Here is a 17973-nt window from a genome sequence, read left to right as displayed (position 1 = left end):
ATTCCTGGACTGTTGATGGCAGTTTGTCTAATTTTCGTCGTTTTACTTCACTTAGGGACTGCGGGTATTTAAAACGTGCTTGGCAATCAAAACTCATAATGATAGACATACAACCACTTCTTTAAAACATGAGTATAGCCAGTGCACAAATTTGATGGCAAAATATCATCTTTAATAGGCTGTTAGATTTTTTAACAACAAACAGATGAAAACAAAACCTGAACTGTAATATAGTATCACACCTATACGCTATTTCCATGGTGTGATTGTGTCGTATTGTTTTTTTTTTGCAAATTGTGCAGAACAATTGAAATAAAAGCTATACCCCTCTCCCCACAACACAAATAGTTTCATTCGTAATGAATTCGTCTTACCAGTAATTATCCACTGCCCCTTAGCAATGGCACAGAATTTTCAGCCAGTGTAACACAACACTGGCCTGACAGCACTCGGCCAGTCATGAATTCACCACACACAGCGATCGCTTATAGTAGGTAGTATTTCACCCTTTGTGCAGATACAAATTAACCCTTTCACCACAGTGGTTTGAACCAATCCCATTGTTTTCAGTGGTAAACTTGGACCGTCTAAAGAAGAAAATGGGGGTGACAGGGTTAAGTGGACATGAGGGACAGTCATTCCATACTCTGGAGTGTAAACCAATGCGTAGGCCATTTTCCTGAAACTGAACTGTACATTTACACTATAATTTCTTCCTACGAATGTTTACAAAGAAAATTCTCATCTGACACTTGCAGGACAGCAGGCGTAAAGTTCAGCATTTTTCAGTATGTAGCTTGAATACATTGATCAAGAAACTCATTTATTTTACAATTTATTAAAAAAAAAACGTTAGAAGAATTACATTTCACATCAGTAGTGATATCAATAGGGATCCTCAGTGGGTATGTTAAAGTGTAAAATGTGTTGTGTTACTTTTTGCAAAAAAAGTTATTGCTCATATACTTGTCTTGTGTAAATTTACTTATGAGAAAGAAATTGTACAAAATACATTATGTATCTTGAATCTTTTTTTCTCTTGGTTGTCTTTTTTTGCTGTTTCTGAGCATTGTATGTTGCAGGGTCAATGTGGAAAACTTTCACAGCTGATGCAATAGACATCAAATCAGGTCCAGTAATCATTATCATTCAAGGTAACTATGAAATGTACCAGGTCCAAGGAATATATCGAAAATGACGAAGGCAATGGGGTCATCTTGAACCACGAAATAGTGACACCGTTTCTGTGTACTCTTGATTTCTCTGTTTGATAAGTTTGACACCCAATATTGCAGCTAAAGCATTTTCTTGTCACTCCTTTTCTTGCAACAATGGTCCAGTGAGTTGAAGGATGTATTCCTGCTGTGTTTGAATTTCACAGGATTGTATCAACAGTTGACCCTTGACCTGAAACTTTACATGATTCACGTGATTGCGCTCGCATGAGAAAGTTGTAAGCAGAAACGGTAAATTTATGTATTTATGATAAAACTCTAAATTGAGTGATCTAACCCCCTAAAAAACCTGCTTCCCTAAGGAAAAACCTTTTTCTATAAAATCAATTTGTGAAAAATTTTTACTGGAGAAACAATTTACCTAAAATATACCATCATTTGAAATTCCAAATGACTTGTGTTAATTCCATGGGGAAAAATTAAACATACAATTTTCACAAAAACAATACTCTTAAATTTTTATTTCCTCTGCCAGCTTATAATATAAGTTTATCATAATATGAATATTTTTAATGCTTTCTACCATTTGTCAGTTACAATGATGCCAACCGTTCTTAATAGACAGTAAAATATTTTCTAAGCTAGAGCATAGTAGTTGCCAACCAGAATACTGATATATTTATGTGAGATATGTTCATGCTTGAATCTTTCATCAAATAATCAAATATGTTATTTCAATGTGTTTTTTGATCATTGCTGACAGTTGACAAGCCTGTGTGAGTTTTATTTCCATGGTTAATCCACTTCAGCCCAAAGTGACAAGTGCACGCTTGAATCTGAAATAGAATAGTAATCCAAAATTTTACAAAAATAACATAAAAAGTCCTGCCATCATATCAACAGAAAATTTAGATTGAAATAAAAGCCTTCACGTTATTAATTTCAAAGTTTGTGTCTTCAGTATCTTTAGCATCCAAATTCATAAACATGTGCTCTATTTTGGTCAAGCTGATGGATATCGTTTACTGACACTAGTACTATGAATGCATCAGTTTATCTGACTTTGCTATTTGCCAGCACATATCATGAAAATTGCCCTTTTCCAGCTTTGAAGATTATCAGTGAATTGTTGTTTTGACAGTTGATTGGTTTCAAGAAACTTATTTGGAAGTTGCCTTTTTTAAATAGATTCATGATTATTTGCATATTTTTTAATCCAAAGGAATCATAGCACAGACCTATAAATTCTATTCTGTAGAGAGCTTAAATACTTGGTTATCTGAGCTTTAGTGAACAACTTGATAAATCTATTTCATTCCACGTACATGGCCAAGGGAAGTACCCATAGTACCCCTTGTGCTGACAATCTCGACTGTTACAACACGAAAAGCAGTCTAACATCATAATCCCAGCATGCATAGGATCTGCTGTTATTCTGTAAAATCAGCGATTTTCATCTTCCAAATAAGTACTCATTAGATAGTTTAGTTTGTTCTATCATTCGCTTCACACTGAACATTATTTGTAAAAACAAAGTAATCTGCATACTCATTGTGAGGGCGCTAAGTGAAATATGGCCGTTGGCGGCGCCCTGACTGTTTACTTGACAACGCCTGTGTGACGTCTTTGCTTAGCTACCAACACAGACCATAACCTAGTGTTTGCAGCGTTGCAGCAACAGAAGTGCAGTAATCATGGCGCTGCCTTTTCTGCCAGGAAACACCTTTACAGATCCAACTGTAAGTATGTTTTTCTCCTTTCAGTGACAGATATAGTGTAATGCCAAACCGAAATGTAACTTTATCGACATTATAACCACATTTTTGTGAGATTCTTTGTAATCGTTTGAAATGGCCTGCATTCGATTTTCCTCGCCACCATGGCAGCCATGTTGATCTCAGTGTATGCAAAGACAAGTTTGCGTTTAAGCATTAATCGGGATGCAGATTCTAAAATCGGCTATCATTTTCAAAGGCTGTGACTTTGCGTACTGCGCAGTTCACTTCTGCCGAACGGATTTCTTTGATCGCCGGTTACATTTTTACATGTAAAACATTTGATTTCCCCGGTCGATCTCTGCTACCTCCATGGGTCGATCAACTGGTTTGTTGTGGTCAAAAAACGAAAATCCCTCGAGGATACCATAGACTCCCTGATAAGATTATGTCGACATATATTTTCAAAGATTATTGGAACTGGAAACATTCGTATAATATCGGCCCTTACATTATTTTCTTCCTTCACCGAACAGAAAAGTAAATACCATCTAGCGCACAGTTTAGATTACAAGAATGGCTACTCCATTCCGGCCAGACCAGAGATCGGTATCGGAGGGGAACCTCTACCGGTGAACCAACTCAGCGAGTCTGAACTCGACGAACTAGCAAACCTCCGACCAACGTTGACTTACGGCCAGGCCAAACAAGCGCCCCCAGAGGATTTTATTCCAGCTCATGTCGCTTTTGACAAGAAGGTAAGGAACGACGGTACAAAATGTCTTCTGTACCACGATATGTACTCTCACTTTCCCTGTATATATTCTTGGCTCTACGCGTTTGCTATTACATGTAAAGAAGTATTTCTGTACGGCAGCACTCAAATTTTTATTTTGGAATGCAGATATTTTGCTATTTTACTTATCCTAACACAAACACTTGTCCTAAACATTTTTCCAATTGTATGCAGATTGTATCAAACAAAGGGTTGCTCCTCATCAAAACAGTTGAGGGGGGGGGGGGAATAGAAGTTCTTGTGAAAAGTTACAAATCAACATTCGGACATCTTTCACCCATGTATCCCGATAGAATGTTCCAAGTCCAAAGCTAATACGACTATTGGGTCAAACCAAATTTCGGTGTCGAAGGGGGTAAACAAGTGCAATTTTTTTTACCCCTTGCCTGCCTGTTGCCTCATTGACAGACCCAAGCTTTCTATGGATTTATGACAACAAAGCTGAATGAAAATTATTTAGTGGTACCATGGTAGATTCAGATATGTTTGAAGCATTGTCTGATAAAGTGTTACTCAGCAATCATGAAACTCAGGGAATGTCTTCAGAACAAATTGCTTTATACATATTAATAAGCAATTATCAGAAGAAACTTTACCACTAAAATATGTATGTATTAAGTGATATAGATAACTAAACTCTATGTTTCTCTCTGTTGCACAGGTTTTGAAATTTGATGCCTACTTCAGACAGACTGTACACGAGTCGCCTGATGAATACTATCGCATCCGTCCCGTCAGCATCTTTTACTACTTGGAAGATGACAGCGTCTCTGTTGTGGAGCCTCACGTAGAGAACAGCGGCATGCCCCAGGGCAAGCTTATCAAACGCCAGCGGCTCCCGAAAAACGACCAAGGCGATCACTGGCACTGGAAGGACATGAATCTCGGCATCAATGTGACGTTTTACGGAAAACTTTTCCGTGTGGTGGACTGTGATAAGTTCACTCAGGTAATCAGATAGTCAGTGATTTCACTTTTGACATTTTGAGTTTCTACAAGATTATATATTAAACCTTTGAGCGCAAAAGTCAACTTTTGCACCTTATAAAATGTACCCAAGTCAAATTTTTTTTAGATTTTGCCATAATTTTGGTGAAAACTGTTGCCAATGATATGTGATGTCCCTTTGGTCCAAAATAATCAAAAAATTACAGAAAAATTCATATAACTTGTTAAAATGCTGCACTAAAATTTAGGTGGGAAAATAATTTTTTTTTTCATTTCCTGTAAATATACATTTGTTTTTCAGTCAAAACTGTTCTGAAAATAAAAAAAAACAGAGCATGATTCACAAAGCATGGGCATATCTCATCCTGCAGTTTGTCATAGTCAATCAGTGAAATTCCATTTTCCATTTTGCAATTTCAGGAATTTATGGCCAGCGAGGGTATAGACCTCAACGGCCCGGAGGGAATACCCAATGATCCTTACTCCAACACCCGCAAGGAGAAAGCTGCACTGCGTATGTACAACACGCCATCCACCTTTGACAAGCTCAAACAGTTCCTGGAACTGGACCGCAAGGTGTTGCGATTCTACTGTGTGTGGGACGACCGGGACAGCATGTTCGGTGAAATCCGCCCGTACGTGCTACAGTACTACCTGGTGGATGATACTGTAGAGGTGCGGGAAGTGCACGAACCCAATGATGGCCGTGATCCATTCCCACTTCTCTTACGTAGACAGAAACTGCCAAAGGACAGATACAATGTTGAATGTAAGTGTGCAAACTCTGAAATTCCAAAAAGTTAGAATAATTTCAGAAATTCGTTGTGTGTGTAGTTTCAAAATGTTACTGTTTAACTATTTTTGTGGTAGTATCATGGTTATCACTCAAAACCTTGCTCCTTTCTCTCTCACAGCTTCCTTCCCCTCTGTTGTAATGGAACTGTCCAACCATGAGATCAAAGACTGGTACACGCCAAGAGACCTGACCATCGGTAACACCATCTTCATCTACAACCGCCGCTTCCTCATCTACGACTGCGACGAGTTCACCAAGCAGTACCTCAACCTCAAATACGGCCTCACAAATTTCACCCCGGTAGATGTCAAAGGTCAAGGTCGCAATGCACCCCATATGGAGCTTCCTCCATACAATGGATTTGGCTCCCTGGAAGATTCACTACAGTCGTGTCTGTCACTCATCCCGCAACCACCTAAGAAAGACTTCATCAAAATGTTGGAAAATGACCACAAGGTTCTCCGCTTCTCAGCTGTGATGGTAAGTGGAACAGTCTTGATTCTTACGATTGAAATGGTGATATTGTCAAGTTATTTCTACTCTACCAACATCAAATTACAGGATTTCTGTCGTCAAGTAATTCAATCAAACAGACATACTCATGTGATACCAAAACCAATCATGTTTTTTACATATACGTACATGTACTTTCATTTTCAAACTTTGAAGTTCTGAACACTTCCCTTAAAATGATACATGCATTTTTTAAAGGGTACTGTGATGAAGTCAAAATTACTATGCTCAGTTTTAGTGTCCATCAAAAAATTATTCCATTATCATGAAATAGTTTGGTCATCTTCGTGACAAAGACTACTAGACTTCTCTGGCCTTTTCATGGCGTAATATGCCAAAATGGATATTGCATGGAAGAGACACTTGACGTTTTGAAATTTTTGTAATATAAAGCAGATAGCCTTGGTTTGCTGCCAGATTTTCATATGAGTTTGAAATATCAACTCCGTCATCAGAACAGGAAAATCATAGTATACATGAAAGGGCATCTCACCGTGACTTGTTTTCTTGCAGGATTCTGTACGACCAGAAGACAAAGGAAGGCGTTTTATTATCAGTTATCGACTGGCTGACGATATGATGATGATCTACGAACCCCCAGTGCGTAACTCGGGCATCATCGGCGGAAAGTTCCTGGAGAGGACGCGGGTCACCAAGCCAGGCAGCAAGGCCGGGAGTCCCGAATTCTACGGCCCACAAGACATGTACATCGGTGCTTGCATACAGGTGTTCAGCCACCGGTTTATCATCATCGACGCCGACGACTTCGTCCTCCACTACCTGTCGCAGAACAGTTCCGACTTCCCCGGGAGCGACAGAACGATGTCATCGATTCGAGACCTGAAAATGTCGCAAGCGGGAGCCCCCACACAGATGCCTATAAAAGGCGCTCCACTGGAAGTCACAAGAGTGTGAGTGTTTAACCCTTTGCACCTTGACCCCCTGGTGACCTATGACCTCATGCAGACATCTTTGTCCGAGCCGAGTTCAAAGGGTTAAGAATTGCCTCGTAAGATCGATTAGTTCAGCCCTTTTAACTTTTGTGTGTAATGAGTTGTTTCCAATTTAAACAAATGTCTTGTGTAAATCAATTAACATATGCGTCATTTTTAAATAAATTTTCAAGTTACAAGCTACTAATGGTTCCGATTTTCATTGCCATTTACCAAATACAGTTACCAATTGATACAATCCTGATAAAATTTATTCCTTTTTTTTCGTTTCCAGGCCTGGAGACAGGGAGAGATTGGTCAAAGAGGTCCAAGCCCAACTGAGAAAAGCAAACTACTTGAACAACATGACACTGCACGATGCTTTCCTCAACTACGACAAAGACAGAGTGGGTAAAATCGACGTTGCCGCCCTGAAGAGCGTCTGCAAGAGGAATAACTTGCCCATTGATGATGACATCATGGATGCTGTAAGTATATGGACATAAGACCCCCTAGCATTGTGATGATTTGCCTCAAGGTCTTATTGCATTCCGGATGCATCATTTAGTATCAGTATGTTCAGCATTTGAAATATGGAAATAATTTTGCCACTTCGTCATTTTAGCAAACAAATACCTCAGGATCAAACGTTATGTCTAGTTTTCTTTTCCCATTGTTTGGTGTCAGATTCGGTATTATGTGTAAACGTATAATGTATATTAGACATCGTCATGGTGAAAGTTTTTAAGGTATGATGAAAGTAAAATTCTTAAAAAATATGAAAAAAAAAAGCTGAAAAAAGCAGGAATTATTTGTAAGCATATGAAGACAGGGAAATAATCCAAAAGAAAGCAATATTTTGTCGCCAACATGAAATCGAGTCAACTGAATTTCTCTTTTCGTTTCTACTTACAGCTTATCGCAGAGTGTGATCCAAACCAGGAGGGAATGATCGACTACGATGGATTCATCAAATTTTTGAGCTGGGCATAACTTTTGTGCTTGTTACTACAACGGGCGGAAAGATATTTATGGACTTGTTCTACAGGGGGGACATTTTCGAGGGAACAAAGTGAGATTGAAAGGTTGGGTTGTCAGCGATAAAAAATGGTTACTAGAAAAAGTGACCAAATGAACTGAAACATCTATGGCTAGCAAGCATGTAAATAGAATATCTAGAACGTTTGTGTAAGAATATGTTACTGTTCAATATTTGCGGCTGATTTCTTAAAAAAAACACCATTGTTTTCAGCTTTATATGTAATTATTATGTATATTTTTCATTCAAAAAACAGCATCACAATAAACTTATCAGTGTATCTGAGTGGAAAATATTCTCTTTTTATTTTCTGTATAACAAAACGAGTCACAAGTTTTTTTTGAATATTTGTAAATATGCTCGGAAGAACCTATTATTAGAAACTGCAATACAGTGTGGCTTGAGTCCGTCACGCAAAACATCGTAGGATTGAGGCATAGTGTAGTGCCAATACACAGTATAGGATTTGTATATGCAATCATCAAGAAAATATCCATGCAGTTTTTTGTTCCGTGTTTCTTCTAACTGTTAATACTTACGACACAATTTCAATAAAAACAAATATTGTTGAAGTGAATGTTTGAGTTGTTGTTTTCTATAATCCAGCATTCATATTCATGTTGGTGTGTTTTTACCCCTTTCAAAAATCCAAAATGAGTGGTGTTTTTGGGTTTTTTTAATATTTTGAAGTTTCAAACATAACAGACCAGCATGACGGGACGCTTGCATCTAAAAAACAATGCACTTTTTGGGGCTCTTTCTGCACTGATAATATGCAATCTAAAGGATTATCATATACCCACATTCACGTGCCTGTGTAAAGCTATGGGAGAAAGCGCCCTCAGATCCGTGCATTTTTTTTACGTATCACGCCCCGGCCCGGTGCCCAAATATGGGCAATCACGTGCATTTCTGAACTATCTCGATTCTGGTTACTACGCGCGTTGCTATCCGCAAACGTTCCATTCGTACACAAAGCCAGCGCGAGATTTGGAAAACGTCTGCTCGCTCAGATCGTAGTTGCGCGTGGCGACAGTGGAGCCGCGCCGGTGACATCGGCTTTTATTTCAAAATTCTAGTGAAATCCTGTGTATACTAAGTGCATGCCTGTTCAGTATAAATTACAATAAATTGACATCACGTTTTTGTCCTTCTTACACCTCAATTTCAGCCTTGATCTCTGTTGGTCACGTAATAGTACGCATATTGGTTTGCGCGTTCTAGAATTCTGCAGGTAAACAAATGACGTCATTATGTATGTCAATTCGCGACGGGAAGCGGCCATCGTATTTATGAAAAACTGACACAAATGGCGATGAATATTTGATATCGCATGCATCTTTATCTCCTAAACAATGTCGAATATTGTGTAAACTACATATTTATCATTCCATAAGGTATATGATAAAACCTTTACGGCCCTGATACGGCTTTTTCGGCCCTTGGTCGTACGGCGTACGGCCCTCGCACGCTCGGGCCCTTCTGCCGTACGACCTCGGGCCGCAAAAGCCGTATCAGGGCCGTAAAGATTAGTTATATCAGATATAATCAGACATTACATAATGCCTAGTCAACAACTTCAGATACCAATAGCTTGGCCGGTACTACTTTATGCCAAGGTATTGTACAGTGAAGCGGCACAAACTCAGTCTCGTGTAAACCTTGACAACAGTATTATCATTTCAGGACATCGGAATTTGTTCTTACTTTTATTAATTTGAACTAACATATGGCTTGTAGTATATTTATAGGTCCTATTCTGTGAAAATTAGGGTACTAGGGTACAATGTTCAGAGAAGTTCAAGGCGAATGATTATCTGTATGAGTGAAGTGTGTAAGGCAGAGATGTCTTCCCTGTACACCCACTTAATCGCTATCTCTAATCACATATTGCAAACAGCTTACGAGATGACAAATAACTTTAATTAGGAGCTCCATACCCCTTGAAACCCCTATTTCAAGGGGTGAATGTGCATTGCATATGCATTGTTTTTTAGATGGAAACGTCCCCTAATGGGAAACAGAACTTTCTGAAACAGTGAAAATATTTGTTTGATTGGGACGAACCCTAAACAATCGATGCCTCAAATATTGATTACTTTACTATCTCCTATGAAGGAAAAATCTTCATTGAAACAGCCTTACTTTCACCAATGCCCATTACATGGATATTGAAGCCAGACTAGTCACATATTGAATTGTTGTGTTGTGTAAACTTGTCTCCTGGTCAAGAATGTCGCCCTCTACAGGCAGCAGGTAGAATTCTTGGAAGACAAAAACAGCTAGCATAAAACTGTACTGTAACAGAGGTCAAATTTTGCTCAAGTGGTACCCACAAAAGAAAAGTTTTTTTTACTATTCTTGGGCAAACACTATTTTTGTTTCTCACAAACTGACCAGCTCATATTTAGGTTCTGACAAAAAGTAAAATTTAAGCCACCTTTGTAAACCAGACTCCCTCAGCTCCATGTACAGAATGTTTCAACATGGTATTAATACCATTGTAGGCTGTTAGTGACACACAAGTGTTTCACATTTAAATATGCCCAATAAGTATAAATAATGTTCATAAAATATCTGTGCTCTGAATTTAATAACTACAGCATAGCTACAGAGTTTGTTTTGTTGACAAAAAGTCCTCTAAATGATTTTGGGTTTATTTTACACAGCAACCCTGCCGTAGGTTTTGGCATTTTAGTTATGTATGACACAGCAGCATGTCAAAAAATAATTTGTCATTTTCATATAATTGCATGTTGTTCAACTGTTATCAAAACACCCTAGAAGTAAAATATAGTTGTCATTGATTTATTCCTGACACCGCAGCATGTTAAAAACTTGACATCATATCAATATAATTGTATTATGATTTTGAAAAATCCTTTAAGTAAAGCACAGTTGTCATTTAGTCAACTGGACAACAGTTTCTATATAATCCTAATGATCTTGTCATATATCTTTGAAGGGAAATTTGTAAGAATCTATAGCAAAGACTCATGGATGATCCATTGCAGTGTATTAAAGAAAGCACCTTGGAACCACTGACTAGAAAACAACGTCATGTTCAAATTTTTGCAGAATAGCCGAGAAACATGATCGTAAATAAAAAAAATTCACGTCTTCTTTTTTAGAAACATATACATGTGTTTTGTTATTGACAATTGAAGTCAGTGGGCAGCGTGCGTTTAAACTGTGAAAGCCAAGTGCAATCACCAATGACAGAACCCATGACAATGCTATCGCTACAGTGCTGATCAGGACTGTTTTGTTGCTATATATAGCATTATAGATGCGATATGCAATATTGGCTTCTGTTGATGGAAATTTCCACAGATTGTATCTGTTGAGCAACCACATTTTTATTGCTTCACCTCGTGGTTGGATCACTTTTCAAGTGATTTTTTGCCCTTTTTATCATGAAATTGGTCAGATCAAGGTACCAATTTCATCACTCCTGTCACTTGCTAAGGACAAAGATTTATTTTTTTGAGTACAAATGATGCAGCTGTGATGTTATTAAGAATTGGTCCTATCCAAGCTTTGCCGGTGTACTGTAGAAGACTTTGTGAACTTAGCAACCATAGAGGGCGCCATACCACAGCAAATTCCCACTCATCTGTCTTTTTCCAGTGATTTACAAAAAAAATACTTTGTGACATGAGACTTCCTAGGGTATTTGAGCAATGTTTGTTGCATCTTATAAGGTCATGGAAAGGTCAACCCAAGATAAGGACTCTCTTTTTATTATGACATTGTTAAACATCATAAATATATTTTATTTTCATATGAGATGAGGTGTTGATAAAGAAAACAGTCTGTTCTCTTTGTCCCAATGAAAGACCCCAAAGCCATGACTTAAAACTCTCCTTGGAATTAAACTGAAGAATAGTTGGTATTGCCTTGAAAGGCTGGTCATCACATTTCAGTGAAATATACAAAATGAAGTGGGCATAACGGATAACTGATATGTACCAATGGGTGAGCATTGATGAAAATTAACCCAACCCTTGAAAGTTGTTGATTGTGTACATGGGGCCAGTGCATAGGGCCAATTCTTGGCCTTAAATACGATTTTGCAACCTACAAGAGTCAAGAAAGTTTCAGGCAGTCAACCATATTTACAGTTTGGCAGATTTCTAGGACTTACAGCAGCAAAAGTAAAGATTTAGGTTATGCAGGAATTTAATCCCAGAAATGCCTAAAAAGATGAATCAATTTTAGCTAGCCTCATGAACAAACAACGGTTCACCATGACAGTGACTACATTTGTGTTGAAACTATTTACTTGATCACTATCTCAAACTCTGGGTGTGGTGAGAAGTTGACTTTTTACCCACAATGCATTTCAATATCATATACCTGCACACATTGGAATTAGCAATGAAGAAACCTTTTGTCATTCACTGGATCACATGGCGATATATTTCCTCCACTGGGACGTCAATGCCGTATTCTAAGCTTTCTTTGTACCATGCAATGTTTTAAAAATTGCATGAAATTTACAGTGAAATGAACACTGAAATTTACGTGCACATTCTGTCACATGTGAATGTTTTCTCATGCAGTAAAAGATTTGAGTCTATGTCATGAATATCTGAGAAAATTGCGAGAAACATTGATGTTAAGGTAGTATGCACCTCGAAAGTGAAAGACATCAACTTTTGCTGAAACTTTCAGCCATTGACTCTTACTAAATCAAGAATAAAAATCTTGGGTCACCATGAAAATTTGTACCAGAGAAATAAATGACCCAAGATTTATCGATATTTAAAGTTCAAAATGGCCGCCATCCCCCTGTTAACTCTATGGAGAAAAATAAAATTTTTCGATTTTCTAAAAACTCAGGCGGCAAAAAGTTTTCTTACATCAAGAGCTTTAAAATGAACCCCCACAAGTGGTATAGCAGAAAAGAATTGTAAAAGTTTGAGAGTCTGAATATCTGTCCCCGAGGCACGTTCTACCTCAACAACTTATCATGCGATACGGTGAAGAACTCAATTCCAAAGTACTTTATTTACTGGGGAGGTAAAGATCAATAAACACAATTGGAACTAATTTGGGAGAATTGCATCTTCATATTTTTCAAATTTCTCAAAAGTGCTAGGTGCCACATAGCTGAATGTTGCAATATTACAAATTACTCATAAAAACAAGTGTATAACTTAAAAAGAAAAGCAGATGAGCTTACATTTGCAGATCAAACCGACATTACTTCACTATCCAATCATCCCCAATTAGTTCCAATCGTGTTAATAGAAAATACTGATGACACAAAGTTTTGGAAATAACTTGTACATGAGATATGGTACAATTAAAACTGTTACAGTTTATTCACCAGTTTGAATAACACATCAGCACATTGCCTTTTGATAAAATATCACTAAAAAATAAATAAAAAAATACAAAGCATATATATAACATACTTATACACTTTTGTAAGTAGTAATTGCTACATTGCTATGGTGAGTTTAAAATACTGGTTTTTTTTTCTTAAATATCATAAAATATCACTGGTAATAATGCTTGAACATTGAGATAATGCACTTGTATTTTTGTCAATAACGCAACTCACTTTAAAATATTGGACTGCAGTTTAGCTTCATACATAAGCTGAGAGTATAACGGTTGTTGTATTAGTAAAGTCACTGTGTGCGCTGGGTGTAAAACAGGAATTTACCTGGATTAATGGCAGGAAAACATTCAAAAATAAAATTTTAACATCCTGGATGACAGTTTGTGTAGCTTGATATGACATGCACACAGAATGAAACACAGTATTGGTCTGCAATTCATTCAAAGTATATTATCCGACAGATTCTTTCACAGCCCATGGTTTGCTACACAGTTTCTATCTGACCATTACATCAATGTGTCTTCCATAATGCATGGTCCAGGCACGCCAGTTTCAAAAGCCAACCCACTGTGAAACCAGGCCTCGCTGTTCTGTGCAAGCTTAATAACAAAAGGCTTAAATTGTCAAGGACTGGAGAGAGTGAAACAACACAGCCAATAAGAGGCTGTGAAAGCGTCTAACTGGCCTTCCACAATGTACTTATTCAGTTTTGTAAACAGACAATTAAGATATGTTTATTGATCTTTGCACTTGGACAATGACAAATGCAATACATGACCACCTTTGGACTTGAAGTAACAAAAACACAATAGTTGCTTGGCCTTCACGCCATTATGCACTGATTCAAACTGCCATGAGCTTTGACCAAATGGCTATAATTTGAAATATACCTTGATCATAATTCAGTGTTTCTGAGTTCAGTGTTTCTGGATGCTACATTGTGCCCTCACTAATATTTCAAGGGGAGATTGGGAATTACTTCTTGAGTTTTATGAATTTTTTCTTTCACAGATATTCCTCACATCATCGTGACCTGTTTGACATGTTTCAATGAAGGTACTCATTGAACTTTCCCGACTACCATTGAGCTAATCCTGACTGTGAGGCAGGTACACCTAAATGGTGTTAATACCGTCACCACATATTCAAAAATAGTCTTCAGAAAGCCATTCCCCAAATTACATTTTTATCTGGGGTAGAACAGTCTGTCTGTCGGAAGAATATTTCATAAAAATTTACAAAATCAAAGAACACATTAAATTGTTACATTTAGTGGAGTCTTATTAAAGGTATACAGTTACCTGTAATCAAAATATGCCCATATATGGTCAAAGGGGCATTCCTTGGTATTCAAAATGCCCATGTGCGGGTGCACATCTGTCATTGGTTAGATTTTCTCTTTCCATGGTAACTGTAGCAAAATTGGAACAGGTGACGGTATACCTTCAAACTGCACTTGTTACATTGTTGTTCGGCTATGTACAGGCACTAGCACTTGTTTATGATCAGGCAGTGACATATTGGATGTTGCCATGTTTTCCCGTTCGGCATTTTACAGATGAGGCATGGCTTGCCAAATTGCAGGGATCCTATGATTTCGCAGCCAAGATGAAACACTGTATATTCTTGGGCAAATGGCCAAGGCCAAATACGATGTGCTCTGAAACCAGTCAAACGTAGTTTTCACAGTCAGTATCAGAAACCAAAGTGAATATGCCTAAGGCTTGTCTGAGTAATTGCTGAACATTTCATAATAAAATTGCACTACAACAGGCATGTGTGACAGTGGTATAGGATTGTCTTGTGCAACAAACTATAATGCATCTGTATACAAAAGTGTATTACAATTGTGACACAACTCACTCAAATCTCTGTGACAGTTAGCCAGAGGAACAGCACCATCAATTACAATTACTGGAAAATAAAGCAGAGTAACAAAACATGTACAATAGTTTTAACCTGTTCACTCCCCATTTCCAATAAACAGGTCCACACTCATCACTGATAACAATGGATTTAGGTCAAACCATGGTGGTTAAAGGGTCCATTGGCATAGTTTCTTTGACCAAATCTTTGAGGGGAACTTTCAAATGGCAGCAATTTTCACATGCTGTTTTTTTTCTCATGGAATGTGATCAAGCTTTCGAGAAATGGCCTGCATTCTGGTCTGGCTGACTTTCATAATCAGCAGTAACAGTCAAGGTCAAGGTACTGACACCACTTTTACATTGATCTTACAGTATTCATTAATCATAATGCATTTAGCAATTTTCAAGCTTTCACAGAGTATGAAATGAGCGTTGGTCAGAGCCCTGTTGTGGGGTTGCTATTGCATTGACAAAATGTTCAATTTCGACAAACCCACTCTATAGTAAACATACAGACCTACATAAATATTGAAGCTTTGAAATATCCAACTTCACAATCATAATTGAAAGCAAACACTTTGGTCATCCATATCATGGACTATGGTATTTATATGTAAATTGTATGTCTTTGGTAAATGAACGGAATGCTGTTTTCTATATAAGGTTTTACAGATTAAAACATAAGTGTGATTACCCTTTTCACACAAAAGTAGCATTTCCAGATGAAACAATCAGAGATACCATAAAACTCTTATTTCAAGCACTGTCAAAATTGGTAGCAATAGTTACTTTGCTATATGTGACTGGGTGCCGCACGTTGTGAATTCTAATCTGATCAAGAATTTACGGTACTACCCTGATGGACACCTTGTATCACATAGATTTCAGCAACTTGAGAATTCATGCACAACTCTTTTCCCGGAGTCATATGCATAACTGTAAATGCCATCTTTAGAACACCAACATACGGGTACACCAATTTAGATGTCACATCTAATTGGAACTTTCCGCTAAATAGTTCTTAAAATCTTCTGTGAGCTTTCATTTCACAACTGCTCAATGTTTTATTTTCTTTTCAAAAGAAAAACAATAGTCATGAATATTGCATGTGTTCTTACAGCTTGGAAGTTTGAATTTTAATTTCAACTGTTCTTCAGTAAAAGTAAAATACTGAAGGAGTTTTATAGATCATAATACACTTTCTGCACATGTTCAATGTCTTTGGTTAAAAAAAAATTTGGTACATAATTATAAAGAATACGAATCGGCCCTTGTTTGTCATTTCTTCCTGCTTATTTGTCAAATTTTCAGTAATGGAACAAAAACGTTCTCTTTGCTCTTGAATGGAGTATGAAAATATAGATTCTGCATTGCCTAGGTTACAAAGTCAAGGTTCATAAAACATGACGTAGGGGGACGGGAGATAGGGGAGGTCAGCTGATGTGTCCTAATGTGACCTGGGTGACACCTGGTTGCAAAGGTTGCAGTGCACACCTGGGTTCAGCCCGCCTGGTTATGCAGTGCACACTTGGGTTATGCAGTGCACACCTGGGTTATTCACAGTATTGCACATAATTTACTCCCTTGTTGATTGGTCCCTAGTTTGGGATTGCGGACTCTGGTGGTTGTTGTGACATGTTTCGACGGAGCCATTGGCAGTGACTTCGGCGGCGTCACGTGAGGCCTGGACGGAGGATTCTCAAGTTTCCACGGTGATAGCTTGCACTCTGAGGATTGTCCAAGACCGTTTTGAAGGCTTTTGTGGGGCGTTGACGACTCACTGTGAAGTAATCACAAAAATAATGAGATTATTGCAAGTTTATGACAGTGATACACACGTATTCACAGATACACTGGCGACTGCAAACTCACAATCTTTCTTGACATTAGCTCCATGGCAGAGCATGTATCCTTCAAGTAAGCTTTCACATATCAGAGAAACTTTACTTTGGTTAGCATGTCAATTACTCATCTTCATTTGATGGCTCATGTATTACGCATAGCCAATGCTCTGTGTTTCAATGTTACAAACACATTAGCATAACATAGCATAACCAGCACATGGCTTTTACATGAAAAATGGCTCCACAAATGAGAACTTTGACACAAACGGCCAATGAACTGCATCAATGGAAGCTGTCACCACACCAAGCACTGGCAAAATTACTCTTGATCGAAACGTGACTATGAAAAATGCTTTTATTCACTGAAAGTTAATTGAGCCAGAATCTGTATGATGTCAATTCAATATTATGACCTTACAAATTAATTAATAACAATTACTTCTACTATGTTGAGAATTATAACTAATTAATTTGTAGGGTCATATAATTATAATTACTTCTACTATGTTGAGAATGGATTTTTCTAATGCACATCCGACATACAAAAATTTGTCTTTATGACTTTATCCACAGATGGCATGATAGTGTACATAATACCTCAACATGACTTCACTATACATACGGTAAACATCGAATGGCAATATTTTATCTCTTTGCTAAGCCCCTTTTCTCAGACTTAAAAGCTTGCAGATTAAAATTTGGGATGGGCTTTGCGAAAACCGATGAATAGAATGCTCACCGTAATCCTCTATTGATGAAACACGGATTTTGACATTGAGTTTGGATGGAAAGGCGATCACTGCATATGACATTGACATTGAGTTTGGATGGAAAGGCGATCACTGCATATTATGCATGGGATTGTTAGCAGAGTTGATTGCCTTGGCAGAATGGCAATTCATAATACTCGGAAGTTATGTATGCGTGGCACTCTGCCGTTCACTTTGAAAATCGGAGAGTGCCGTGGCCCGTTCATGATCCCATAAAATTTAAA

General features: G+C 37.8%; 2 protein-coding genes across 3 annotated transcripts in view; one reads left to right on the top strand and one right to left on the bottom strand.

Annotated features, from left to right (window-relative positions):
* Positions 1 to 2767: 2767 nt before the first annotated feature.
* Positions 2768 to 8491, top strand: LOC139115638 (EF-hand domain-containing protein 1-like). Its single transcript, XM_070677917.1, has 8 exons — positions 2768 to 2914; positions 3427 to 3648; positions 4348 to 4635; positions 5055 to 5403; positions 5549 to 5910; positions 6457 to 6854; positions 7171 to 7363; positions 7791 to 8491. The coding sequence occupies exons 1-8, from the start codon at positions 2870 to 2872 to the stop codon at positions 7866 to 7868; spliced, it is 1935 nt and encodes a 644-aa protein (XP_070534018.1). The 5' UTR covers positions 2768 to 2869; the 3' UTR covers positions 7869 to 8491.
* Positions 8492 to 13220: 4729 nt separating this feature from the next.
* The window catches only part of LOC139115662 (F-box only protein 10-like), a 49037-nt gene continuing 44284 nt past the window's right edge, over positions 13221 to 17973 (bottom strand). For both annotated transcript variants that reach the window (XM_070677954.1, XM_070677955.1), the window contains one exon: positions 13221 to 16915. In XM_070677954.1, the coding sequence (XP_070534055.1) occupies positions 16693 to 16915 (223 nt within the window). In that variant the 3' untranslated portion in view covers positions 13221 to 16692. The remainder of the gene's footprint in view (positions 16916 to 17973) is intronic.

This window comes from Ptychodera flava, chromosome 17 (genome assembly GCF_041260155.1).
Source record: "Ptychodera flava strain L36383 chromosome 17, AS_Pfla_20210202, whole genome shotgun sequence".
Classification (NCBI taxonomy): Eukaryota; Metazoa; Hemichordata; class Enteropneusta; family Ptychoderidae; genus Ptychodera; species Ptychodera flava.
Note: the sequence above shows the minus strand (reverse complement) of the source record. Positions and strands in the feature narration are given on the sequence as shown.

Coding starts and splice junctions, on each gene's coding strand:
- LOC139115638 (XM_070677917.1), top strand. CDS start 2,870: ATGGCGCTGCCTTTTCTGCCAGGAAACACCTTTACAGATCCAACT. Junction 2,915..3,426: donor ACACCTTTACAGATCCAACT/GTAAGTATGTTT, acceptor TTCACCGAACAG/AAAAGTAAATACCATCTAGC. Junction 5,911..6,456: donor TCCGCTTCTCAGCTGTGATG/GTAAGTGGAACA, acceptor GTTTTCTTGCAG/GATTCTGTACGACCAGAAGA.